Source organism: Lepus europaeus, chromosome 1, assembly GCF_033115175.1.
Source record: "Lepus europaeus isolate LE1 chromosome 1, mLepTim1.pri, whole genome shotgun sequence".
In the NCBI taxonomy this organism is placed as follows: Eukaryota; Metazoa; Chordata; class Mammalia; order Lagomorpha; family Leporidae; genus Lepus; species Lepus europaeus.
The window spans coordinates 176679901-176707092 of NC_084827.1; the positions used below are offsets into that span (position 1 = coordinate 176679901).

The window sequence follows — 27192 nt, forward strand, 5'->3', positions numbered from 1 at the left end:
AGCAGGACCGTGGGACTTGGCTCTGCAGTAAGAATGAATCAAATGACCTATCTCTTTGAGCTCTCACAGTAGCACAAAGTAGAGTATTGTAAGTGCCTCCAGAGGCATAAAATAAATTTTTGGGAGTTTAGAGGTGGGTGAGGGAGGAATTTCAGGATCGTTTCCTAGAGAACCAGAGGCCTCTCAGCTAAAGATCACTGATGGGAGTGTGGAGTGGGTGGGAAGAGACATGACAGGCAGCAAAGCGCCGTAACAGGCTGTTGTAGCAGATGTGCGATGGGAGGGCTGGAAATAAAGGGGCTGCAATGGAGAAAACGGAAGGAGTGTGAATATCCAGGGGAGACGAAGAGGGCACGTTCCCCTGCATGTGATGCCTGATTAGAAACGGGCGTGAATGGCCAGATGCTGCCGGCATTTCACCACGATTCGCCGAGAACAGCTTCAGCTCCCACCGAGTTCTTCACGGGTACCTCTTCCTAAGCTGTGTTTGTTAAGAGCTTCAAACTTCTGCCCACCACACTTTTTCACAGCAGTGGCTTGGTAAACTACCCAACTTCTAACTCAATGTGGTTGTCCACTCAGAGTATGCTCTCTGACTTGTGGGCCTTTCTTCTGGGTGTTCCTATAACTTCTACAATACATTATCGTAGCTCTCATCTGTTTGGATTGCATTTGCTTATTTAAGTGTTTGCTGGGGCCATGAGCTCCTTTTGGACAAGGATACTAGTGCAAGTGTGGTGGCTAGTCAGCTGAGGTCGCAGGTCAACTACTTGAGCCATCCCTGCTGCCTCTGAGTGTCCACACTGGCAGGAAGTTGGAGTCAGGAGCCAGAACCAGGTGTCAAACCCAGCAGTTCCCATGTGGGACACAGGTATCTTAACTGGCATTGTACCCACTAGGCTAAATGCCCACTCCCAATAATGTCAAGCTTAGTGGGTGTAGATATTTAACTAAAAGAATGACTAGAATGGACACTTAATAAAATACATGTCAGCAGCCTTGGAGATGTTTGTAAGGAGGCCATGGCTCTTGGCCTCCCCTTTGCTGTGAGCATTGCTTCTCTGGCACCCTGTGATGCCTCCGTTCCTGGGACGCTCAAAGGGTAGTACAGTGTGGGAGACCTCTAGTTAGTAGAAAGTTATTTTCCTTTTTGTTCTGAGAATTTTCCCGACAGATCTCAGTTATACCTTGTTCACGGCTCTGGACATCACATCAGCACATCTTCGTGACTCTTAGTCCTGCAGTATTATCAAAACCCCATGAGCAGTCTTTGCTTGGAGAGCCCTTGCTGTCTTTCAGGGGTCACTGCTTTTCGTAATGCACTACAGCGTATTGAGCACTTTAACACTGAGTCCTGCACTCTCGTCCAGGCAATTAACAGCCACATTGGCTTCCGCACTGGAATGATTTGCAGTTATGCAATCAGATTTACAGTTTTACGAACTTCCCAACCCTCTTCAGTCACCTTTCCCTTCAGAAACTGTCGCAGGAGGATTGGCGCCTGTATTTTCTCAGATCTTTGTGAAATCTGCTGTCCTAAAGCCCAGCTTCAGCTGCAGCTTTCCAAGATGTCATGAGCGTGCAGCTACCATGCTCATTGTCTCCAGAATTTGTCATGATTTCTTCCTTTCAGATCTGTAAGTATAAATCTTGAAGAAAATAAAAGTTTTATAGCAGCTACTGTTAGGAACATAATAGTGTTTTTTCGCAACTCTGAAGGCTCGCTGAAGATATGTAACATGAATTGACCTAGAGCAAATCGACATAATTATTTTATCTAGCAAACTCCAGTTGCTTTACGGGGTGAGAGAGGAGAGAAAATGAACAGGACAGTGCAGGTACACCAAGGCTGAGAAATCTGAGGTTGAAATGAGGTTGCCTTCTGAATGGGAGGCTGTTAAAATGAGACAAGAGGGTGGATTGCAATACCGCCAGTTTAAATGAGGGAGAAGGACAGCACGTCTATTGAGCCCATGGATGGGCAAGGTAGAAGCAGGGGAAGGGGGTTCTGATTGCTGGGGTGAGCGACAGTGAAGGAGATGGCTGGTGGGGACCCTTCTTGGTATCTCCATCTCCTAGCGTTGCACCATAAGGGTCAGTTGTCAAGTATTTGTTGCTGCTGGATGCAATTACTTTCACTATTCAGTTTTGTCAGATACTGACTAATTTATGGGATACAAATGATTTAAGGTTGGGGTCATAAGTTACATTACATACATAAGTTGTATTTAGTAGGAAAATGAAATGGTGAGTACACTGGCAGATAAACGAGAATTTGTGTCACTGGAGCATTCCCTCCAGGATGGCAGACTGAAAATGAGCTCTGCCGTCTTCCGCATGGCACCTTTCTGGAGCCTGTCCGTCCCCGCTCTCTGCAGGATGCTGGGCTGTGCAGTGCTAGACCTGCAGTACCTCGCTCAGCGTCTGTGCGTCCTTTCAGGGGCTATGCTCAGAGGTCAGGCTGAGGAGGGGGCTCTTTCTGTGTGTGACTGTTGGGCTCCACCTGCTGGCCTCGGGGCTCAGCTTTGGAAGCAGTTCCCTCTTCCGCAGGGACAGCAGAGCAAGGCAGTGGAGGGGGACAGCCCTAGTGCAGGCTCTCAGTCCTACGTCATTCTTCCCGCACAGCGCACTGCCAAAGTCATCATCTTCATCTGTGATTTCTAGGGCGCCTCCTTGGAAATATTACTAAAGAGTAAGAGAGCCTTAGAGACCGTCAGCCTTCTCCTGCACCAGTTAGACACTCTTCTTTCCTCCCTGCGTGTCTGCATTAATTTGTTCTCAAGCTTCAAGGCCTTTGCCCGTCGCAGTGTTGTTGAGCCTTCCTTCTTTTTCCTGCTCTTTGACCTGCAGTCCTCCTTCCTTCTTTGCTGTGTCATAATACTGATGCAGAAGAAGGAAAAAAACTTGTTCTCTTGATTGTGGAAACTGATATATAAAATATATAGCCAAAGACATTGTATATTGTTCTAGGTGTAACTGATGTTTGATTGTTGCCCACCTGTAGATCTCGGGGATATGATACCATTGATTCTGTGTGCGTGGAGGTTCCAACATCTGAGCCAGCCTGCATGCGAGCATTTATTTAAGGTGGCAATGGCAATGACAATCGCTTTGTTTACCTGCATTCAGCCTCCTTTAAGGGCCACACTTTATAGGAATTATAGTAGAGAAAAGAAGATGGGTGGCTGAGAACGCTAATACTAATTTTCTTTAAAGGTGACCAGGACAATTTGAAGGACTTTGTTGTGAAAATTTCTTCTTCCTATAGCTGGGCCATTCTCTCATTAAACGTTTTACCTGTATATCATCCAGGAAGGTGGATCTGATGCTTATGTCCATAGAATGTTTATGTAGATGCCTAGCTGTAGGAAGCTGAGAATGTTGTCTTAGCACCATCAGGATTAATTTTACAGTAAGACCCAGTTGTAATGTCATTTACTGTGAATGGTTATAGTGTTCATGGAGCCACTCTGGTGAGTGAGAAGAGTTTGAGGTGGTAGTTATTTTAAATTTCTCTAATGGGGCTGGCATTGTGGCACCATGTGTTAAGCCCCTGCTTGCACTGCTGGCATCCACTCGAGTGTGCTGGTTTGAGTCCCAGCTGTTCCGCTTCCAATACAGCTCCTTGATAACGCGCGTGAGAAAGCAGAGAATAATAGCCTGAGTGCTTGGGTTCCTGACACCCACATGGGAGGCCTGAATGGCGTTCCTGGTTCCTGGCTTTGGCCTGGTCCAGCCCCAGATGTTGCAAGCGTTTAAGGAGTGAACTAGCAGATGACAGACCACTTTGTCCCGCTCTCCTCTCTTTGTCACTCTGCCTTTCAGGTAATTCTTAAAAAAACAAAAAAGATATTTATCAATTTCAGTGGGCTTCCATTAATCACTCTTTTGCTGTATGAAATCTTTTTTAAAAAATAATTTCTTTTTTAAAAAGTTTGATGTTGGGTAATCTGGCTGTCAGCTTATTCTGCAGAGACAAATTATCAGTATCTGAGAGGGGCAACAGGTAAGAAGGGAGGAAGGAAAGGAATTTAATTAGTATGTGTTTTTTGTAAGTATATCAATCTTAGAAATCATATTGAATTTTGTTTTTGATCCTTTGAAACATGGTTGAGATCCCATCACCTACAGTTTGTCTTGGGACATGAGGACATTGATATAATTAAGATTGTATATTTAAACTCAAGACATTTTGTACATTTTCAAGAAGTTCCCAAGCCAATGATGTTCACTGGTGGTTGTAAAGATAAATTAATTTTATGAGTACATGAAGGTGTGAAGGACTCTGAGTGATTGTGTAGTTTCATTTTCATGTATACTCATTAGCAAAGAAATTTTTTTAATTAAAAAAATATATTTATTGGGGCAGGCATTGTGGCACAGTGGGTTCAGCCACTGTTTGGTATATCAGAATCCCACATCAGTGTCTGGTTTGATGCATAGCTACCCTGCTTCTCATCCATCTTCCTGCTACTCTGCCTGGGCAGCAGCCCATGATGGCTCAACTGCTGAGTCCTTCCACCTGCATAGGAGACCCAGATGGAGCTCCTGGCACCTGGCTTTGACCTGCCCAGCCCTGACTGTTGCAGACATTTGGGGAGTGAACCAGAAGATGGAAGATCTCTCTCTCTCTCTCAACCTCTGCCTCTCTGTAACTCTGCCTTTCAAATAAGTAAATAAATCTATAAAAATTATAAAAAAATATTTATTATCTTTAGTTTCAAAGTATGTTTCACAGACAAAAGAATATGTATAACATATAATTTTTGAAACTTGATATTAAAGCCAATCCATGAAATCATCATCCCAGGTAAAAACTACATCAACATCAGTGCTTTCGAAGTTCCGTTTGTGTTTTTCTCTGTCCTGACCCCTGGTGTTTGCCCTGGAGATAACTCAGATACACTAACTGAAGTACACTTTGTAAAAGTAATGTGTCAATATTTGTATCTAAATCATGTTATTTAGTGCTTGTTTTTGAACCTTATAAAAATGTTACATATATTCTTCTAAGACTTTCTGCATTTTTTCACTTAATAATATATTTCTAATATAGAAGGGAACTTTAAGAAGACTGTAGAAAATGCACATTACCTGTTAGTCCTGTTTCTCCACAAACTCTGGGAAGTTCCCTCGTGTGTTAATGTATTTCATTCATCTTAGTGCGTAGTAGTTCTGCTTCCTGAACTATACCATCGTCTGTCTAGCAGTAGGCATTTGGGTTGAACTGAGGTTTTTCCTATTCTGTACTGTTCCTGTAACCATCCCAGTGCGCAATAACTGAAGTCTCTTATACTCTACTTGAGAGGGAATTATTGGGCCCCCACTCATGCTTATTTGTCTTTACAGCCAAACCATTTTTCAGTGATTGTACCACTTTTAGTCCTAGTAGCAGTGTAAGGAGTTTCTGTTGCTTCACATTCTTACGGTCCTCGATGTTAAAAACTCTTCAATTTCTGCCAGTCAGGTGGTATATTGTTGTGATTTTCTTTTTTCCTAATTAATAATAAGATGGATCGTCTTTTCTTATGTTTATGGTCATAAGTTTCCTCTCTTGAAAAAAACCTAGCAGCTAATTTTTTGTTTCAGTAATTTTTTAAAAAGATTTATTTATTTATTTGAAAGGCAGAGTTAGAGAAAGGGAGAGAAAGAGAGCGAGAGAGCTCATCTGTCTGTTGCTTCACCCCCCAAATGGCCACAGTGAAACTCCATTCAGGAGCCTAGAACTCCATCCAGATCTCCCATGCAGGTGCAGGGCCCAAGCACTTGGGCCATCTTCTGCTGCCTTCCCAGGCATGTTATTAGGCATGTTAGCAGGGAGCTGGATCGGAAATGGAGTAGCTAGGACTCGAAGCGGCGTTCCTATGAGATGACAGTATCACAGGCAGCAGCTTCACCTGCTGTGCCACAACACCAGCCATACATAATTTTGATGTACAGAAGTTGCAGAAATAGTGCAGAGTTCCCATAGTACATGACCATCATAGAGTATTTATCAAAACTAAGAAATTAACCTTGGAATATTATTAAATAAAGTGTAGGACTTATGCAGATCTCATTAATTTTTCCACTAGCATCCTTTTTTTGTTCCAGAATATGTTCTAGGCTCTGATATTACAGTTGTTTCTTATGTCACTGTAGCCTCTCTGATTTGTGACAGTGCCAGTCTTTACTTGTGTTTTATACTTTGACACTTTTGAAAAGAACTGGTCCATGATTTTTGGATTTATCTATTTGGCTTTATTTATTCAATCTAGATTTGTCTGATGTTTTCTCATGTTCAGATTGACATTAGGTGTCACTGGAGAAGAGCACACAGAAGATGTCGGCCATGTCAGGGGCATTGTGTACTACCAGTGATGTCAAAACTGTGGCCATCTGGCTAAAAGTGTATTTGTTAGTATCCTCAGTTTACTGTTTTTATCCTGTAATTATGATAGTGTATTTTGGGGGAGGGTTTTTTTTTTTTTTTAAATATTTGTTTATTGTCCTACATGAGGATTTCTCTGGGTGAGACCCCAGTGGAAAGAAGTGGTCATCAAAGAAGGGTGTACTTTTCTCTGAAGGGAGGACAGAACTTCCACTTTGCTTATGGCCTGTCTAAATACTGACAGTTTGTTTATTCATTAAGCTTCCAGAGCCTAGGCAGCTCATGTCAAGAGCCTCGGGTGATCACTGACATCATACATAAGAGTGTTAATTGTTAAATTAACAACAGGAGTCACTGTGCACTAACTCTCAATGCAGGACCTCTGTCCTCAGTGGGTTGTATTATGAGAGTAAAACTTCTGTGTATAAAGTAATTGAAAATGAATCTTCATGGAGAATGGGACTGGGAATGGGAAGGGGAAGAGGAGGGTGGGGGAGGGTGGGGGAGGGTGGGGGAGGGTGGGGGAGGGTGGGTATGGTGGGAAGAATCACTGTATTCCTAAAGTTGTACTTATGAAATGCATGAAGGTTGTAATACTTAAATAAAAAGTTCTTTGGGGGAAAATTTATTTACTTGAGTGGCAGAGTTACAGACAGAAAGAGAGAGAGAGGTCTTCTATCCACTGGTCCACTCTCCAGTGACTGCAAAGGCTGGAGCTGAGCTGATCTGAAGCTAGGAACCAGAAACTTCTTCCTGGTCTCCTACACAGGTGCAGGGGCCCAAGCACTTGGGCCATCTTCTTCTGCTTTCCCAGGCTACCAGCAGGGAGCTGGATTGGAAGAGGAGCAGCCAGGACTCGAACTGGCACGCATATGGGATGCTGGTGCCATGGGCAGATGCTTAACCTACTATTCCACAGCATAGGTTTCAATTGGGGAGATTTTTTTTTGAGACTGTGCCATTATTGTAGTTATGCTTAAACTTGTACTTTCTCCTTTTAGCATTCATTTGTGCTTTGAACCATTTTAATTGGACTGTCTTTTGAATTTTTTTGAGTTAAAATATATCCTAGAAAGTAATCTTTTTGACAGTCATGGATAAGCAAAGTATCTTCTCTCAAGTTTATGAGTTGTATTTTCATCTTATTAATGATATCTTCTGAAACAGGTATTTGAGTTGCATTTTCTCAGTTCTTCTGGTATATAGTATTAGAATAAATTTTTGTATATTAATCCTATATCCAATCATCCTGTCAAATCCCCTTATTTTAATTCTTTAGATGTATTTTCTTTTGGACTTTCTATGTAGATAATCATATCATTGATAAGTTATAAAAGATTTATTTCTTCCATTCTAATTCCTGTAACTTTTATTTTGTTTTCTGATCTTTTTAAACTAGTAACTCATAGTTGGGGCAGAAGTATTGACTATATAATAACTGATTATAAGTTCAGCTTTGGATAAAAGCTATGGCATTAGGTATTTTTTCTTGTTCCTAACATTTTGACATGTAAATTTTGCTAATATGGTAGCTGATTGTTAAACCACTTGAAAATTCACCTAAATGCATGTCTTTGGGTTTTGTTCACTTTTATTATCTCAGTTTTCTTTGGGAACTTTAGGGAAGAATAATGTACTTCAGGGCCTGCACTGTACTGTAGCAGGTAAAAGCCCGCGCCTGCAATGTCAGCATCCCATATGGCGCTGGTTTGTGTCCTGGCTGTTCTGCTTCTAATCCAGCTCCCTGCTAAGGCCTGGGAAAACTGGTGGGAGATAACCCAAGTGCTTGGCCTCTGCTACCCATGTGGGAGACCTGGAAGAAACTCCTGGCTCCTGGCTTTGGCCTGGCCCAGCGCTGGCTGTTGTGGCCATTTGGGGAGTAAACCAGTGGATAGAAGATACCTGTCTTTCTCTGTAACTCTGTCTTTCAAATAAATAAATCTTTTTTAAAAAATCTTCAAATAAATAAATCTTAACCCAAAAAAGAATAATAATATACTTCTTTTCAAAATTCAAAGTCTTATTTGTGGGGCCAGTAGTGGGGCGCACCAGTTAATCTGCCACCTGCCACACTGGCATCCCACACGGGCCCTGGTTCTGTCCTGGCTGCTCCACTTCTGATCTGACTCCCTCCTAATGGTCTGGGAAAAGCAGGGGAAAATGGCCCAAGTACTTGGGCTTCTGTACCCATGTAGGAGACCCAGATGAAGAGCCTGGCTCCTGGCTCTTGGCTTTGGCCTGGCCTAGCCCTGGCCATTGTGGCCATGTGGGGAGTGAATCAGCAGAGAGGTCTGTCTCTCTCTCTTTCTCTCTCTGTAACTCTATTAATTTATTCATTCATTTAATCCTTTTTTATAAGCCTTATTTCATATTTTCATTTCACCAGCATGTAGTGTGCACCTGAGATACACAGTTCTTAGTGCTGTTCTCCTGCTGGGTGGTCCTCTCTGTGATTAAGGAAGGGAGCAGGCTGAGGCAGTGACACAGCTAGGAGGTGACATGTGCCAGAAAGGAATGATAACTGAGAGAGTGATAGGATTGAGTACTGGTTTCCTCTTCTGTTAGCCTACTAGTATGCTCTGCGTATATGCTAAATGAACCAATGTTGATTAATTGGTAATGGCTATCCACTTTTTTAAAAGAAAACTAAGGTACTTTTTGTGTTTCAGGGTCCCACATGGTATTTGTCTCCTCAAGTTCTTCTTGGCTGAGATAATTTCTTTCTTTTATTGAGTTTATTTCTTTTTATTTGAAAGGCAGAGCCACAAAGAGGGAGGGAAGGTGAGAGATAGAGAGAGAGAGACGGAGGAAGATCTTTTTCCATCATTCACTCCCCAGATGCCTGCAGCAGGTGCGGGCTGGTTAGAGCAAAGCCAGGAGCCAGGCCCGGGGCTCTCACGTGGATGCAAGGATGGAAGTATCCGAGCCATCCCTGGTGCCTCCCAGGAAGCAGAGGCAGGACTCGAACCCAGGCTCTGACGTGGGCCGTGGGCGTCCCCAGAGGAGACTTAACCAGGGTTTCTAACATAGGGCAGGCCGGTCCGTGTTGTTTATGAGCAACCGGACACTTCAGTGCAGCACTGAATCGCAGTTGTTCGGAGGCAGTGTTGCCCTCGCTTCTGATAGTGAATAGAAGGCAGGCAAACCAATTCAAAGTCCCATTTGGATTATATATGAAGAGATACACATGAAAGGGAATGTTGCTTCAGGATCCGTTTTAAATGAAATTTCCACTGAAATTAAATTTAAGAGACAAAAACAAACCCTTTCTGCAAGACAGATAGACAGCATCTGAGTGAGTTCCCCAGCAGGTTTGCGTTTGCTCAGCTCCCACAGTATTCTGGCTTTTAGAAAGGCAGCAGACTCACTGGGGGCCTCGGGGGCCCTGTGAGCAGGGCTCTTCCAGCGTGCCGACTGGTTAGATGTTATCTCCTTCGAACAGGCCAGGCTGCGGTGCCATCAGATGTATCTCTAAATGAAAATCTCTAATAAGTTTATTTAAATAAAGCCCTGGGGACATGTCCTCTGAAGCTTGGAGCCGTTGGTCACATCCGGAAGCCATACCTGAAGCACAGCTTTGACGTCAGTGAACAGCCTGAGGTTCTTTGGGTTCAGAGTGTAACTTGGTGAAAAAGTTTGCCAGAACACAAAGCACCACATGATGGATGAAAAAAAGCGTTTGTCTCCTTCATTTCTGTGAAGGTGCCTGGCGGACAGGACTTGCTCTGACAACGGAGGGTCAGCACCTGCTGTGCTGGCCTGGTCCTCCTGCCCTGCAGCCTTCACTCCGCGTGTAAGTGCGTCCAGCTCTCAGCACTGCCTTCTTGGTGGGAAAATTCTCCATCTCCATGTAGCCTCTAGTCTGGATTTCTTCCTTAACTCATTTAATTTTTATTGATTTGAAAGATAGAGAGATCTTCCGTCTATTGGTTCACTTCCCAGACTGAAGCCAGGAGCCCAAAGCTCAGCCTGGATCTCCCTGTGAGGGGCAGGGACCCACGTACCTGAGCCATCGCCTGCTGCCCCCCCAGGGGGCTTGTCAGTAGGAAGCTGGGATTGGAAGCAGGGCTGGCACTGTCCCTGGGGCCCTCCACATGAGACGCGGGCATCCCATGACATCTCTGAATAGCTGTTCCGAACTCCAAGGCCTGTTACCCGGAGGTTCTCAGAAATGTTTTAGCCCCACGTTCTAGCATTTGAAATCTTTACCTTTCAAATCCAGTAGTTTGACTAGAATATGTTTCAGTGGTCATTTTCTGTATTAGTGTTTTTCTGAGGTCTCAGAACTGTCTTAGCCATGTCTTTGGAAATAGTTTCTGTTCCTCACAGCTAGTTCCTTCTTTTGGGAATACCAGCTATGCCAGTGGAGGATCTCCTTGATCTGCCTCTCACTCTGTCTGTTTTCTCTTTAATCTTCTTAACTCTTTATACTTTCCGGTTTCATTTTCAACTTTTTTCTAAGATTTTTCTCTAGAATCCTTACTGTTTTTAAGTAGTGCCAGTTCTTTGTTAGTTACTTCCGGTGTATTTCTGTTGCCAGGATGGTTTTTTTGTTCTTTTCTACTGATTTCCTGAGTCTCAGAAACCTAGTTTTTATTTCCTTTTGTCACTTATTTATTGCTCTTGCACTTGCATCTTTGCTTCCAGTTCTCGTCTGATGGCACCAGTATTTTCATCAGGTTTGAGTTCTTGTGAATGTCTTTGGTCACGGTTGTCATTCCTGTGGCCATTTCCATATAGCATATGTTTTATCTTTCTGCCAGTTCTTGTTCCTTTCTTCACTCTTATATGTAGGGTTTTAAAAGATCTTAAAATTTTTAAAAATTTATTATTTATCTGATGGGGAGAGAGACAGAAAGAGAGAGATCCTATTCTTTGGTTCACTCGCTTCCTGAACGCCTGTAATGACCCAGAGTGGGGTAGGCTAAAGCCAAGAGCTGGAGGCTCCCATATGGTTGGTAACAGTCCAGTTACTTAAGAGCTGTTTGTTTATTTATTTATTTATTTATTATTTTTTTGGACAGGCAAATGGACAGTGAGAGAGAGAGACAGAGAAAGGTCTTCCTTTTGCCGTTGGTTCACCCGCCAATGGCTGCCGCGGCTGGCGCGCTGCGGCCGGCGCGCCGCGCTGATCCGAAGGCAGGAGCCAGGTGCTTCTCCTGGTCTCCCATGGGGTGCAGGACCCAAGCACTTGGGCCATCCTCCCCTGCCTTCCCGGGGCACAGCAGAGAGCTGGCCTGGAAGAGGGGCAACCGGGCTAGAATCCGGTGCCCCGACCGGGACTAGAACCCGGTGTGCCGGCGCCGCAAGGCGGAGGATTAGCCTAGTGAGCCGAGGCGCTGGCTGTTTATTTATTTATTTTTAATGGGACATTTAGATGATTCCCTCCTGACCCCATCTTAAATGATCAGTTCTTCCTTGCTTTCAAAAGCTGGATGTTGTAAAATGCCCTCTGTCCAGGATGCCAGGCCCTTCTCTACTGTAGGCACGAGGTAGTCATTTTTGGCCACGTTGTGTCCTGCAGGATAAGCACTGTGTGCTCACAAGGCAGGATGGCTGCTGTCTCCTAGGTCTCCCTCACAAACACTTTGGCTGAAATTCCTACCACATAGAATGTGTGTCCTCTCCTGTCGGTGTGTTCTCTGATAAACAGTGCATGATAGTCCTCATTGTTTGTACATCTCTAGAAACTATGGATACTGTGATTAATGTATGGTTAGTTCTACCATTTTGTTTATTTTTATATAATTTTAAATATTAAGATTAATATGAAATTGTGATTTATAGGTTAACGGTGGTCAAATAGTGGTAGTCTCTTTTGTCTCAACATGGTACACAGTTAACCTCCTTATAACTTGTCATTCCTTTTTTTAAAGATTTATTTATTTATTTGAAAGTCAGTTATACAGAGAGAAGAGAGGCAGATAGAAAGAGAGGTCTTCCATCTGCTGGTTCACTCCCCAGTTGGCCACAATGGCCGGGGCTGCACTTATCCGGAGCCAGGAGCCAGGAGCCTCTTCCAGGTCTCCCACATGGGTGCAGGGACCCAAAGAGTCGGGCCATCTTCTACTGCTTTCCTAGGCCATAGCAGAGAGCTGGATCAGAAGTGGAGCAGCTGGGTCTCTTAACTGGCACCCATATGGGATGTTGGCACTGCAGGTGGCGGCTTTACCTGCTACGCCACAGCGCCGGCCCCCAACTTGCCATTCTTAAATCCTCACTTATGAGTCATCTCTCCTCTGGTTTGAATCACAAATAATTTTTTTCAGGAAAGAAGTAGATAGCATGTTTTATACCTTTTTTCTATTGGTCATGGTTTGTTTATTCTATTTCTAATTCAGAGGAATCATTCTTATGTCTCAGGAGTATTAAACCTGGTCAACTCCAGGAGTGAGCACTTTGAGGACAGAACTGAAAGTTTGATGTGTGGGTCTTAGGTGTGATGTGAGAAGGCCCGAGTCCTTTCCTGCCTCCTTGGTTCTTAAACTGTGGCACTGGCTCCAGTTCTGGGCCACTTTGTATGCTGGAGGAAGGCACTCCACCCTCACAAGGTGTTGCTTTCCAATTAGTTCCTGTGATTTCATAATCAGTAGACTGTTAACCATTCCAGTCAGTAAATTCTGTGGGCTTTACTTCTTCCAAAATGGGAAATCCTCGATCCAAACAATGTTGAGTGAGAGAACATGAATGTTTTAAATGGTATTTCATAAATCTTTGGGCTGTGGTATCTATACAAGCCGACCAGAATTAGATTACTGCCCTATCGCAGAAGAGCTCAGTGGTGCAGTCTGCTCCAGGTGGTTGGTGGGTCCTCCTGATGTGGTTCTGCATCAGTGCCTTGGAGTTGGTTGCTGTTCTTGGTAAACTGGCATCTCCAGGCTGGGAGCCAGCTCAGCGCGAGTGAGAAGAAGGTGATGTTGCAGGGCCCGTTCCCTGCTGTCCTGTGGTTTGTTCCTCTGTCCATTCCGTAAGCACCCCAGGGATTGGGGAGGACTTGCTGACATTCTCAGGGCAGACACTTGTCTCCACAAGAACATAATGGTTACAGCCCATGTGGGCTCATTTCAGCAGGCCCGTTTCATCCACACGCCCCTTCCCCAGATGTCCTTGTCACCATTTCTCCAACCTTCTTTCATGTCTCTATCTATCTGGCTAAACTTGTAGATGTTGCCTTTCAGGCCATCTTTCCTTAGCAGTGGGCCGTGAATCTAATGCCTGAAGTTTTGTCCACTGGGAGAGGGTTCCTGCTGCACTGTCTTTCAGAGACCTACCTTTAGAATGAGTATGGTGCTCTCATGTCTACATGGGACAATGGAGGGTTAGCTGGAACTAGGCACTAAAGATAATCACACCTTCCTGTGTGCACACACACACACACATTCATTCATGTATCTATCTATGGTCTAGGTCTCTGGATCATACTCTTTTTTAATTAATATCCCCACTTTTCACTGAAGAGACTTACTGAGACCCTAAATTCAATGAGATAATAACTTTTCCTTTGAATTTTTCTTTCTGTCTTAGATGGCAGCTGCCAGAGATTGAAGATATTATATTTTTATTATTATATTTTGAAAGATGTATTTATTTGAAGGTCAGAGCTACACAGAGAGAAGGAGAGACAGAGAGAGAAAGAGAGAGAGAGAGAGATCCTCCATCCACTGGTTTACTCCCCATATGGCCGTAATGGCCAGAGCCGTGCTGATCCGAAGCCAGGAGCCAGGAGCCTCCTCAGGGTCTCCCACGCCAGTGCAGGGGCCCAAGGACTTGGGCCATCTTCCACTGCCCTCCCAGGTCATAGCAGAGAGCTGGATTGGAAGTGTAGCAGTCGGGTCTCAACTGGTGCTGATATGGGATGCCTGCACTGAAGGCACCAGCTTTACCCATTATGCCTCAGCGCTCCCTCCCATATTTTTATTATTAAAAAATTATTTGATTAACATGTAATATTTATACATTTTTTAAGTTTTTTTTTTTTTTAATTGAGAGGACGAAAAACAGACAGACAGAGCTCACATCCATTGGTTCAGTCCCCAAGTGTTCACAACAGCCAGACAGTGCTAATTTGAAGGCAGGAACCAGGAATTCAGTTCAGGTCTCCTGCTGAGTGCAGGAATCACAATTATTTGATCCATCATCACTGCCTCCCAGGGTTTGCATTACCAGAAAGCTGAAGTCAGAAGCTGGAACCAGGTAGCAAACCCAGGTACTCTGATAAAGGACACAGGTGTTTCTTTAAAACTCAAGATGGATCAAAGATTAAATTTAAGACCTGAGACTATAAACTTCCTGGGAGAAAACAGAGGGGAAACACTCCAGGACATTGGTGTTGGGGATGACTTCTTGGATAAGGCCCCCAAAGCACAGACAACAAAAACAAAACAAAACAGATGAGACTATATCCAACTCAGAAGCTTTTGCACAACAAAGGAAGCAATCAATAGAGTGAGGAAACATCCATCAGAATGGGAAAAAACATTTGCAAGCCATCTATCTGACAAAGGAATAATATCCCAAATATATCAGCAACTTTAAAAACTCAGCAACAACAACAAAAAACAATCCAGTTGAGAAATGGGCAAAGAACTTCAATGGACAGTTCTCAAAAGAAGAAATACTGGCCAACAAATATATGAATAAATGCTCAATATCACTAGCCATCAGGGGACTGCAAATCAAAACCACAGTGAGCTATCACCTCACTCCTGTTAGAATGGCCAAAATCTAAAACACAGAGAGTAGTAAGATGCTGGCGAGAATGTGGACAAAGGGGAACATGTGTACCCTGTTGGTGGGAGTGTACAGGGTGCAGCCACAGTGGAAAACAGTTTTCTTTAAAAACTAGAAATAGACTTGCCATATGATCCAGCAATGCCACTTACTGTGTATATCCAAAAGACTTGGACACAGTGAGTTAAAGAGATACCTGCACCACCGTGTTTATAGCAGCACTGTTCACAGTAGCCAGCGTTAGAACAAGGACACAGGTGTTTTAATCAGTGGCTTTCTTAACTGCTAGACCAAATGCCTATTCTCTTACACATTTTCATGGTGTACTATGCAATGTTTGAACACATGAACACAGCGTAAGCTGGTCAAATCAAGCAGATAGCATTTCCATTCCTCCTATTTTTTTTTTTTTAATGTTGGGAGCTTACCAGTTCCTCTCTTCCAGTTCCTTTTACAGTAAATGATGCCTTATTGTGAACTCTGGTCACTCCTCTGTGCTGTACAGCAACAGAACCTCTAACTTAGACCTATTTGTACTTTAGTACTCATTACCCAACCTCCCTCTATTTCATTATTCCCCCACCCTTTCCAGGCTCTAGAAATCACTATTTTGAGTTCAGAGTGACTGTTTTTTAACTTCCACATGTGGAGGAGAACACGCAGTCTTTGTCTTTCCATGGCTGGCTTATTTGCCATAATGTAATGACCTACAGTTCATCCATCTTGCTGCAGATGTCAGGATTTCACTTGTGTGTGTGTGTGTGTATGGCTGAATAATTAATTCTTTTTTTGTGGAGGAATAGTATTGCCAGTATATATTTTTAGTATTTCTTTATTCATATATTGATGGGCTCCTAGGTTAATTGTTATCTGGCTACTGTGAATAGTGCAGCAAATTGCGGAGTGCAAGTATCACTTTGACATATTTAATTTCCTTCAAATACATGCCCAGAAGTGGGAGAGGAAGGAGGGTCATAGAGTGATCTATTTTTACTTTTCTGAAGAAACTCCAAACTTCTCCATAACAATCCCACTAATTTATATTCCCAACAATATTTCTTCACACCATGGCCTGCATTGACTTTTTTCCCTTCTGATAATGCTCATTATAACTGGGGTGATATACTAGTTCATTTTAGATTTGATCTGCATTTCACTTGAAATGGCTAGTGATAGTGAGCATTTCCTTATATTTGTTGGCCATTTGTTTCTTTTGTGAAATGTCTGTTCAGACTCTTTACCCATTCTTTTTTTTTTTTTAAATTTTTTTTGACAGGCAGAGTGGATAGAGAGAGAGACAGAGAGAAAGGTCTTCCTTTTTCTGTTGGTTCACCCCACAATGGCCGCTCTGGCCGGCGCACTGCTCTGATCCGAAGCCAGGAGCCAGGTACTTCTCCTGGTCTCCCATGCAGCTGCAGGGCCCAAGGACCTGGGCCATCCTCCACTGCACTCCTGGGCCACAGCATAGAGCTGGACTGGAAGAGGAGCAACCAGGACAAAATCCGGCGCCCCGACCGGGACTAGAACCCGGTGTGCCAGTGCCGCAGGTGGAGGATTAGCCTATTGAGCTGCGGCGCCAGCCCCTTTACCCATTTCTTATATTTTTTAAAGTTCCTTGCATATTTTGGATGTTAATCCTTTGTCAGATGCCTAAGTTGCGAATATTTTCTCCCATTTTGTTAGCTGTCTCCTCACTCTGTTGATTGCTTCCTTTGCTGTGCAGAAGCTTCTTAGTTTGATATAATCCCATTTGTCTGTTTTCACTTTTAGTGCCTCTGCTTTTGGGGTCTTGTCCGAAAATTCATTGTCCTATACCGATGTCTTAAAGTTTTCCTCTTATGTTTTCTTCTAGTAGTTTCATAGTCTTAAGTCTTAGGTCTGATTCATTCTGAGTTGATTTTTATATAGAGTGAGAACAGGAGGGTGAGGCTTAGTTCAGTCTTCTGCATATGCATATCCAGTTTTCTCAGCACTATTTACTGAAGAGAATGATCTTTTCCCAGTATATATTTTTAGTACCTTTGTCAAGAATCAGTTGGTTTTATATGCATGGATTCTTTTCTAGGGTGTATGTTTAGTTCCACTGATATATATGTTTTTATGCTATTTTAGTTATAATTAACTCTGCAGTGTGTCTTAAAATTAGGCATTGTGATGCCTCCTCTTTTTGTTCAAGATTGCTTTGGTTATTAAGGGTCTTTTGTGTTTCCATAGTATTGTTTTTTTCATTCTGTGAAGAATATCATTGATACATTTTTAAAGATTTATTTATTTATTTGAAAGGCAGAGTTATAGAGGGAGAAAGTGAGACAGAGAGACAGATCTTCCATCTGTTGGTTCACTCCCCAAATGGCTGTAATAGCCAGGGCTGAGCCAGTCTGAAGCTAGGAGCCAGGAGCTTCCTCCCGGTCTCCCACGTGGGTGCAGGGGCCCAAGGACTTGGGCCATCTTCTGCTGCCTTCCCAGGTACATTAGCAGGGAGCTGGATGGGAAGTGGAGCAGCCAGGACTCAAACTGGTGCCTGTATGGGATGCTGGCTCTACAGACAGAGGCTTAACCTGCTACGCCACAGCACTAGCCCCCTGTCATTGGTATTTTTATTTTTATTTTTTTCAATTCTCAAGTTACAAAGACAGCAGACTCAATGTAGTTCATAGATAAAATTCTAAGAATATATATTCTATATAATATAAAATATATGTTCTTTCTACACCTATTTGTTGAGAGAAGAGGGAGGACACAGAGAGAAATCTTGTATCTACTGGTTCAATCTCCAAATGGCCACTAAGGCCAGGACTGGGACAGGCCAAAGCCAGGAGCCTGGAACCTGTCCAGGTCTTCCACATGGTGGAAAGGGACTCAATTACGTGTGCCATTGTCCTCTGCTTTCCCAGTCACATGAGCAGGAAGGTGGATCTGAAGCAGAGTGGCCAGAACTTGAACCAGCCTTCTGATACGGGATACTGGTGTCCCTAGTTGTGGCTTAACCCACTTGCACCACAGTGCTAGCTCCTGTTCAGGGTTTTTATCAGGAATAGATGTTGAATTTTGCCCAATTCTTTTCCTGCATTTATTGAGATGATCATATGATTTTTATCCACTCCATTGATATATAAATATTACATACATTGATTTGCATATGTTGAACTATCCCTGAGATATCTTCTACCTGTGGTGAGTGATCTTTTTGATGTGTTGTTGGATTGAGTTACCAGGGTTTTTCTTAAAAAGATTTATTTATTTATTTGAAAGGCAGAGTTATAAAGATAGAGAGCGAGAGCGTACATGAGTGAGAGCTTCCATCTACTGGTTCACTCCCCAGATAGCTGCAACGGCCAGGGCTGGGCCAGGTTGAAGCCAGGAGCCTAGAACTCCATCTGGTCTCTGAAGTGGGCATGGGACCCAAGTACTTGGGCCATCTTCCACTGTTTTCCCAGGTGCATTAGCACGGAGCTGGATTGAAAGTGGAACACCCAGGACTGGAACTCATATGGGATGCTGGTGTTGTAGGCAGCAGCTTAACCCACTATGCCATAGTGCCAGATCCAGGTTGCCAATATTTTGTTGAGAATCTTTGCATCTTTGTTCATCAAGGATATTGGCATATAGTTTGTTGTTGTTGTTTCCATATAAGGTTTGCTCTCAAACTACCTCAAACAATCAAAAGGATTCTCAGACTCATTACTGTAATTCCAAACCTTCCCAGATGCATCAGCAGGGGACTGGATTGGAGCACAGGACTCAAACCAGCACCCATATGGTGGCCACTAAAACAATGCCAGCCACTCTCTCTCTCTCTTTAGATCTAATAAAGTTTGTTTTATAAAATTGAATGATCTGGCATTGGCTACATATACATTTACAATTTTTATATCTTATTGTATTGGTTTCTCTTTATTATGTACTGACTGTCATTGTCTCTTTACAGTTTTTGTTTTAAAGTCTGTTTTGTCTAGTATAGCTACTCCTGCTTGTCTATGGTTTCTGTTTGCATGAGATATCTTTTTCATCCTTTAGCTTTCAGTCTTTGTATATCGTGGGTTTTTTTTTGTTTTGTTTTGTTTTGTTTTTTAAAGATTTACTTATTTATTTGAAAGGTGGAGTTAGGGCAGAGGCAGAGAGAAAGTGAGAGAGGTCTTCCGTCTGCTGCTTCACTCCCCAGATGGCTGTAACAGCCAGAGCTGGGCTGATCTGAAGCCAGGAACCAAGAGCTTCTTCCAGTTCTTCCATGTGGGTGCAGGGGCCCAATCACCTTGGCCATCTTCTACTGCTTTCCCAGGCCATAGCTGGATCAGAAGTGGAGCACCTGGAACTCAAGCCAGCACCTATGGGATGCTGGCACTGCAGGTGGCAGCTTTACCCACTACACCACAGTGCTGGCCCCAGTCTGTATGTCTTTACTGGTAAAGTGAGTTTCTGGGAAATATCATATCATTATCATTGGCTCTTTTTAAAAAAATCCATTCATCCAGTTTGTATCTTTTAATTGAGGAATTTAGTCCATTTATATTCAAGGTTATTATTGATTATATTGACTTACTCCTTTCTTTTAAAAAATTTCCTAGTTATTTTGAATATCCTTTTTTTCTTTGTCTAGTAGGTTTTATATTCTTAAATGTTTCAAGATGGTAGTTATCTTTCTTTTTCTTCTGTGTGTAGGAGTGCCTTGAGCATCTTTTGTAACATTGGTTTGCTGGTGATGAATTCCTTCTGTTTTTGCTTATCTTGGAAAGTATTTCTACTTCATTCATGAAGGATAGCTTTGCTGGTATAGTATTCTTGGTTGGTAGTTTGTTTCTTCTGGAACTTGAAATTTATCATTCCATTCCCTTCAGGCTTGTAAGGTTTCTGCTGAAAAATCTGTTGTTAGTCTAATGGGGGCCTCCTTCAGTGTGACTCCATTCTTTTCTCTTGCAGATCTTAGCATTCTTTCTAGTAGTGAGGATCTTTCTGCTCATGTCTGTTTGGGGTGCTATGAGCTTCCTGTGCGTAAATGTTTCTGCCTTCCTGTTGGGAGACTTTTCAGGTCTTGTTTCATTGAGTACGTGTTCCTCTCTTCTCCCACAGGGATTCCCACCATTGAGTATGTCTTCGTGTAGTGGTGCCCTTAAGGTCTCAGAGGCTGTCTTCATTTTTTTTTTATATTTTTTCTTTTGTCTGAGATATTTCAAAAGACCTATCTTCAGTTTCAGATATTGCTTCTTCTTGATCTAGTCTATCATTGAGGCTTTCAATGTATTTTTTATTTGACTTATTGAGATCAAGATTTCTGTCTCTTTGTTGAATTTCTCATTAATATCATGCATTGTTTTTGTTATTCCATTCAACTGTTTGCATTCTCTTGTATTTTTTAAGCATCCTTTAATCATTCTTTTGAATACTTCATCAGCTTTATTGTGTCCCTTTGGGGGTGTCACCTTTCCTTGTTATTTTATATTTCCTGTGTCCCTGTGTTGATGTTTTTATATCTGGCAGTTTAGTTATTTCTGTCACTTTTAATGAGTAGCCTTCGTGGTAAAAAGCTGTTTCCTGAGATGTGTCATCAGATGTTGGTTTGTTAGGCTGTTTTGCCATTGGTTCCAGTTGGATGTTGTAGTATAGTCTTATATAGTCTTCCATTGCAATTGAAAGCATGGCAGTGGGGCATGGCGTGTTGCTCTCAGTCCTGGGAGCAGTACACGAGTCTTGGTAGCAGCCTGTATGGTTGGATCCAGGGTCATGAAAATGCCAGCCCGAAGTCCATCAACGGTATGCAGCTCTGCACAGTGCCAGTCCCAAGTTTCTGTGCAATATCTTGGCATCCACCTACCTTTTTTTTTCCTAAGCAGTTACTCTTTCTATGTTATACTGTCAGGGCTGAGGGGAAGAATGAAGTGACCAGTCCTGTGGTCACCTATGCTGCAATGCTAGGTTACAACTGGGCCTGCAGTCCACCAAGACCAATTCAGCTTGGGATGGGGCCTTGCCCTGGGCTGCCTGCTACCCAGGTGTCCTTGTGGCCCATGGCTGCTGAGAGGAACCACAGGTGATGCTGGCTTGGATAAGTCCCTCAACTGGGGCCACAGGACTGGGCAGGTCCAGAGTCTTGTCAGGGGACAAGGACTATTAGTGTTTGTCAAGTTTGTGGTTTCTGTTTGCCAGTTCCAAGGTGCAATCCTCTGCTCACGTTGATGCCCTACTCCAAGTAGCTGGAATGTTGTTCTTTGCTGTCTGCTCACAGTTGGGGGAGGGGTGATGAAGGCAGTCCTTTGCCCAAGCTGACACTAAGTTGGTTTGCACCTGAGTCTCACAGCCACGGGGCCCTACCCTGCCTTACAGATACATACCAAACCTGCACAAGGCTGGGAGTGATGGAGGCTACAGCACTTGTCCATTCTGCCAGACTGCAGGTCTCTGCTGATAGTCAAGCAGGCCTGGAGGCTCTGACTGCAAGCACTGGCTTGACGATAGGGCCCGAGGTCTCCATCTATTGCTGATCTCACTGCACTGGAACTGGCTCTGAGCTTCAAGGCAAAGCTGTGAGTTCACCTCCCTGGCCTTCTCCTCTGTTCTGGATGTCTTACTCTTCACTATGTACTGGAGATTGAGGGGGAGAGATGATGGTGCCAGTCCCTTGGCTGCTCAGGCTGATGCTAAGCTGGATCTCACCCGAGTCTCACAGTCACTGGGCCCTGCATGATGTACTCCAGGCCTCTGTGTTGCTGGCAGTGATGCAGGCCAAAAGAAACCCATCCCACTGGTTCCTACAGGTCTGTGCCTGATGCTGGGGCAAACCTAGAACTCAGTTTGCCAGCACTGCTGTGAGTTCGGAGGCCTTTGGGCGTTATCTGATGCTGAGTCCCACCTCGGTGGGCCCCACGAGGCTCAAGGCAGAGTCCTAAGGTCACTTTTCCTCCCTACTCCCCAGCTGGAATCTTGCAGTGCTGTTTGCCACAAGATTGAGAGAGGGGTGTTGGAGGTAACCCCTTGCTCACCTGGCTAAGGAGGGTCCAAAGCTCTCTTTTTTAAAGATGTATTTATTTGCTTGAAAATCAGAGTTACAAAGAGAGAGAGAGAGAGAAAGAGAGAGAGATAGAACTTGTGCACTTGCTCCTCATGTGGGATCTCTGTCCTTAATGTGCTGTACATTTTGATTTAATGCTAGTACTCAAACAGTATGTTTCACTTTGTGTTTCTATGTGGGTGCAAACTTGAAATCTTTATACTAAATTGATCTTCTGTATATAAAGAGAATTGAAAATGAATCTTGATGTGAATGGAAGGGGAGAGGGAGCGGGAGAGGGGAGGGTTGTGGGTGGGAGGGAAGTTATGGGAGGGGGAAGCCATTGTAATCCATAAGCTGTACACTGGAAATTTATATTCATTAAATAAAAGTTAAAAAAAAAAAAAAAGAACTTGTGCCCACTGTTTCATTCCCCAGATGGCCGCAATAGCTGAGGCTGGGCCAGGCCAAAGCCAGGATCCAGGAGCTTCCTCTGGGTCTTCCATGTGGGTGTAGGGACGCAAGGACTTATGCCATCTTCCACTGTTTTCCCAGGCACTTTAACAGGAAGCTGGATTGGAAGTGGAGCAGCCGGGACTTGAACTGGCACCCATATCGGATGCCAGGTCTCAGGCAACAGCTTTACCCAGCATGCCACAGAGCTGGGCCCCCTCTTCTTTTCTTGTTTGAAGACTTACTGCTATAAATTTCCCTCAAAGTATTCCATTAACTGCTCCTCACAATTTTTTTTAAACTAAGGAAACAGTTTATTTGACCCTTGGCTATTTTCCTGCATCCCAAATTACTGATTCTCAGGAGGCAATGAGAAAAGACAGTGTATTCTCCAAAGAGTGGGTGAGTCACAGTTCCCATCAGTCCAGAGACGGCCGTGCTTGCAGTCACAAACTCCAGTCAGTTGCTGTGACCGTCAGCCAGTGGTACAGATGGGAGTGTGGTGTGTGCTGGGGTAGGGCGAAGACAGCTGGCAGCGTGAAGCAAGAAGCTCATTTTGAGTCACTAGGAAATAGAAACTGCATAATACTGACAGGTCCGTCCAAATTGCTGAGTATTTCAAAATGAGAATTATCTCAGTGGCTATTCAGCGTGTTTGAGGACAGGTGTACATATACACTTTATATTTTATGTGTATTTTATCACATAACTCAGTAAGGAATGCTGAGTTGCTTAATCCAATAAATTTAAAATACAAATGTCGGGGCCGGTACCGTGGCATTGTTGGTGCATTCCACATGGGTGCTGGTTCGAGTCTGCTCCACTTCTGATCCACCTCTTTGCTAACAAACCTGAGAAAGCTGTGAAAGATGGCCCAGCTGCTGGAGCCCCTGCACCCACGTGGGAGACCCAGAGAAGCTCCTGACTCCTGGCTTCAGCCTGGTCCAGCCCTGGCCTTTGCGGCCATTTGGAGAATGAACCAGTGGAAGAAAAGTCTCTCTGTTTCTCCCTCCCCTCACCCCCTGCTGTAATTCTGCCTTTCAAATAAAATATATTAAAATAAAAGTGTTACATTTCTCCGTGTGTCAGTACACAGGCTTCTGAAGGTGGGTCTTGAGTTCCGTGATAAATCAGTTTTCAAGGATAGCCACGTCAGTCAATCTGGCTACCCGCTGCTCATTAGGAACTGGAGGAGCTGGGGCAGGCTCCGATAAGAGAATCAGTCTGTTAAAGGAAACGTCTGGGGCCCCTGCAGCTGGTTTTCTGGGCAGCACCGTCCTTGTTGCGGAGTCAGCTCTGTGGAGCCACCATTGCTCTGAGATGCCTTTCACAGCCCCAACAGAAAGCCCAACCAAGGTGCAGTCTTTGGCAGTTATTGAGGTGTATGCTTGGGAGACCAGGGTGAAGGCTTGTCTCCTTAGCGCGTCTCCCAGTGCTTCCGTGATTGGCTGCACCAGCTCGGACCCCTGGTAAGCTTGATGGTTGCTTAGATCCCAGGGAAATGCCTCTGCTGAATTCTTTCTTCTACTGGACCAAATTCCCCCACGTTCAGAATTTGCCGATTGTATAGCAGGTGGTATTCTTTCCCAAAGATGGCGTGCACTGTTCATGTCATTATGGAGTAAATATGAAGCTAGAAACTGACCATACACTGGGGCGTAGCAGTCCCTCCAGGAACCTCGAGCTCCTGGCTCTCCCACTGATGCAGGAGCGTTCGGAAACTGAACACATCTGTGCCATCACCACTGGCCTGCTCATCTCACTGCTGCGCCTTCCAGACAGCCCTGCGTCTCACAGATAGTGATGCGTTTTCATGTAGCTCAAAACACTTTATCTTTTCAGTTTTTTTTTTTTAAACTCATGCACTGTTTAATTTTTCAAGTACTTGGATATTTTCAAGACATCTGTTCTTTTTTCTCATTGCTCGCCATTCCAGACATCTTGATGTGCTTTCTGGGGGTCAGCATGTTTCCTACGTGATGCGCATGCGGCATGACAGTGCTTCTGCAGTGGAGAGCTAAGTCTAGATGAGCCACAGCTAGGGGGTGAGATCTGCCCTACTAACTGTGTAGGACAGTCCTAGGAAGTGCAGTACCCTAAAATGTGAATGGTAGTTTCTAGGTGATTGGATTTTAGATAATTTTAGTTTTCTTCATGACGCATTTCTGTGTTTTCTAACCTCTGTACAATGAAAATCTATTACTTTTGTATTAAAATAATTTTTTAATGTGGAAGGTAAAAACTAGTAGAACTGTAAAGTAAAATGGATATCAGATCTCACACGCTGAGCGTGACTCGAGGTGTAGGCGCTCAGAGCAGTGATGAACACAGACGGTGTTGGTCAGAATTGTCTCTAACGGCGTTGACAGGAGGAAGCACGGACAAGCCTTCAGTGGTAGCAGTTTCAGCCTCTCTCGGAAGAACAGTTGTGAGGCTCCCAAGAAAAGCCTTCCAGTCCTGTTTACTGGGTTAGAATTCCTAAAGGTGAACTTGCACTCGGGTCATGACTTAACACCTCACCTTCTGGGAGGGGACGGGAGCTTGTGTTTTGTTTGTTCACTAATCCAGTTGTTCCCTCTCTGTTCTGTCCACCAGGCAGCTGGCTAAGAGTCTTGGGCAGGCTGGTGAAATCGAACCTGAAACAGAAGGAATCCTAACAGAGTATGGTGTGGATTTCTCTGATTTCTCTTCAGAAGTTCTGGAATGTCTCCCTCAAAGGCTGCCCTGGACTGTTCCGCCAGAGGAGTTCAGCAAGAGACGAGACCTCAGGTAAAGCCCGGAAGCTCCGTAAGAGCAACTCTACCCTCTGCCTTCTAAGTGAACTCCCCTAGGGACTCAGTGTTTCCATCGCAGCTGCTCTCGTACCAGAGGCTGGCAAATTATGGCCCACAAGGTAAATCAAGCCCACTACCTGTTGAAACAGCCCAGGAGCTAAGAATGGTTTTGATACTTTAAAATGATTGGAAAAAATTAAAACAAGAATAATTTTATGGGCCGGCGCCGTGGCTCACTTGGTTAATCCTCTGCCTGCAGGGCCGGCATCCCATATGGGTGCCGGGTTCTAGTCCCGGTTGCTCTTCTTCCAGTCCAGCTCTCTGCTGTGGCCCCAGGAAGACAGTGGAGGATGGCCCAAGTGCTTGGGCGCCTGCACCCGTGTGGGAGACCAGGAGGAGGCTCCTGGCTCCTGGCTTTGGATTGGCATAGTTCCAGCTGTAGTGGCCATTTGGGGGGTGAACCAACGGAAGGAAGACCTTTCTCTGTCTCTCTCACTGCCTAACTCTGTCAAATAAATTAAATTAAAAAAAGAATAATTTTATGACAATTATATGAAATTCAAATTTCAGTGTCCATAAGACTGCATTGGAACATAGCCATGCTTTTTTGTTTGTATATTGCCTATGAAGGTTTTGCATTTTAAGTGCAGAGGTGGATGTTTGCAACAGAGACCATGTGATCTGTGAAGCCCAAGATATTTACCATCTAGCCTTGGATGGGAGAAGCTACCTAACCCCTTTTCTAAACCATTCTAATTCCAAAACGTTCAGTTGGCGCTTTGTTCTCTTCTTGCTAATTCCATAGGCCTGGTCAAACACAGACAGGGTGTTATCTGGTTGGAAGTGCCTTCCTTTAAATGGGCCTCTCCAGGCACACAGCAAGGGAGTCGAGTCTTTTGTACTTGGAGCCTCATTTTAAAGCTTTACTTTTAGGTCTGGAATTTGTTGGAAAGTACTTTTGTGGTATTTTTATAACAACATCTTCTTTGAAGACGTTTCTTCGTTGTGGGATGTTAGTTCTTTTCTGATATTTCTCTTCAGAATTTGGTTTCAGTCCTGGCATTCATTTTGGATGCCACATGGAGATATTTAGAACCCAGAAACCCTTCGTACACCACTGGGGCTGTGGACGGTTTTCCTCTAAGGCTGTCCCGTGTCAGAGCCTCTTGCAGCACACACGCTGGCCGCATGCTCCTGAGCCCGCGATGCCTTCAGCTCTGGGTGCCTGTTACTGGGCCTGGTCTGGGGAGATCCTCTGCTCCCATTCGCCGTCCTTCGGAATTTACTGTCTTGTTTCACTTTCCTTGCTGGACAAGGAAAAGGAGATGATAGCTAGACCCCTTTCCTGCTAGTGCCTGTAATAGAACACGTCAAATGGGAAGTCAGTTAGCCCAAGTGGCAGTCCTAGCTTTCAGTGGGAAGCCCACCCTCCACTGAACTCCTGCTCATACATAGAGACCTCAGGCCCAAATCCTAACCCTTCTGAATCTTTGTTTTCTTATATACAAATTCAGGAGCTTGTTTGTTGAGATCTTTTCTGAACCTAGGAAGCTATAAAAAAATTTAATAAGAAGATCAGAATGAATGACTGAAATTATCCTTTGAATATAAGCAGTCTGCAGTACTTATCAAAATTGTAAATGTACCTGGCTTTTCACCCCGACACTCTACTGCCAGGCGTCTGTCCCACTCAGAGAAGTGTACAAGAATGTTCGCTGCTGGTCTGTTGTAAAAGTGAAACGTTGGAGGCCCTGCTCATGCCCATCAGTAAGAAATGGTTTAATAATCAAGGTGAAATATGACACAGCATTCCCCCATGACACTGCAAAAAAGGAGCTAGATCCATGTGGACATTCCTAGATGTAAGACCACCATATATATGG

The 27192-nt window shown here is 44.0% G+C and overlaps 2 protein-coding genes across 4 annotated transcripts in view; one reads left to right on the forward strand and one right to left on the reverse strand.

Annotated features, from left to right (window-relative positions):
• DIS3L2 (DIS3 like 3'-5' exoribonuclease 2) overlaps window positions 1–27192 on the forward strand; it is a 395509-nt gene that overhangs the window by 185008 nt on the left and 183309 nt on the right. For all 3 annotated transcript variants that reach the window (XM_062193445.1, XM_062193453.1, XM_062193448.1), the window contains one exon: window positions 25131–25304. In XM_062193445.1, the coding sequence (XP_062049429.1) occupies window positions 25131–25304 (174 nt within the window). The remainder of the gene's footprint in view (window positions 1–25130; window positions 25305–27192) is intronic.
• LOC133767975 (COP9 signalosome complex subunit 8-like) lies at window positions 23666–24255 on the reverse strand. Its single transcript, XM_062202431.1, has one exon. It carries the CDS (start codon window positions 24143–24145, stop codon window positions 23666–23668), a length of 480 nt encoding a protein of 159 aa, XP_062058415.1. The 5' UTR covers window positions 24146–24255.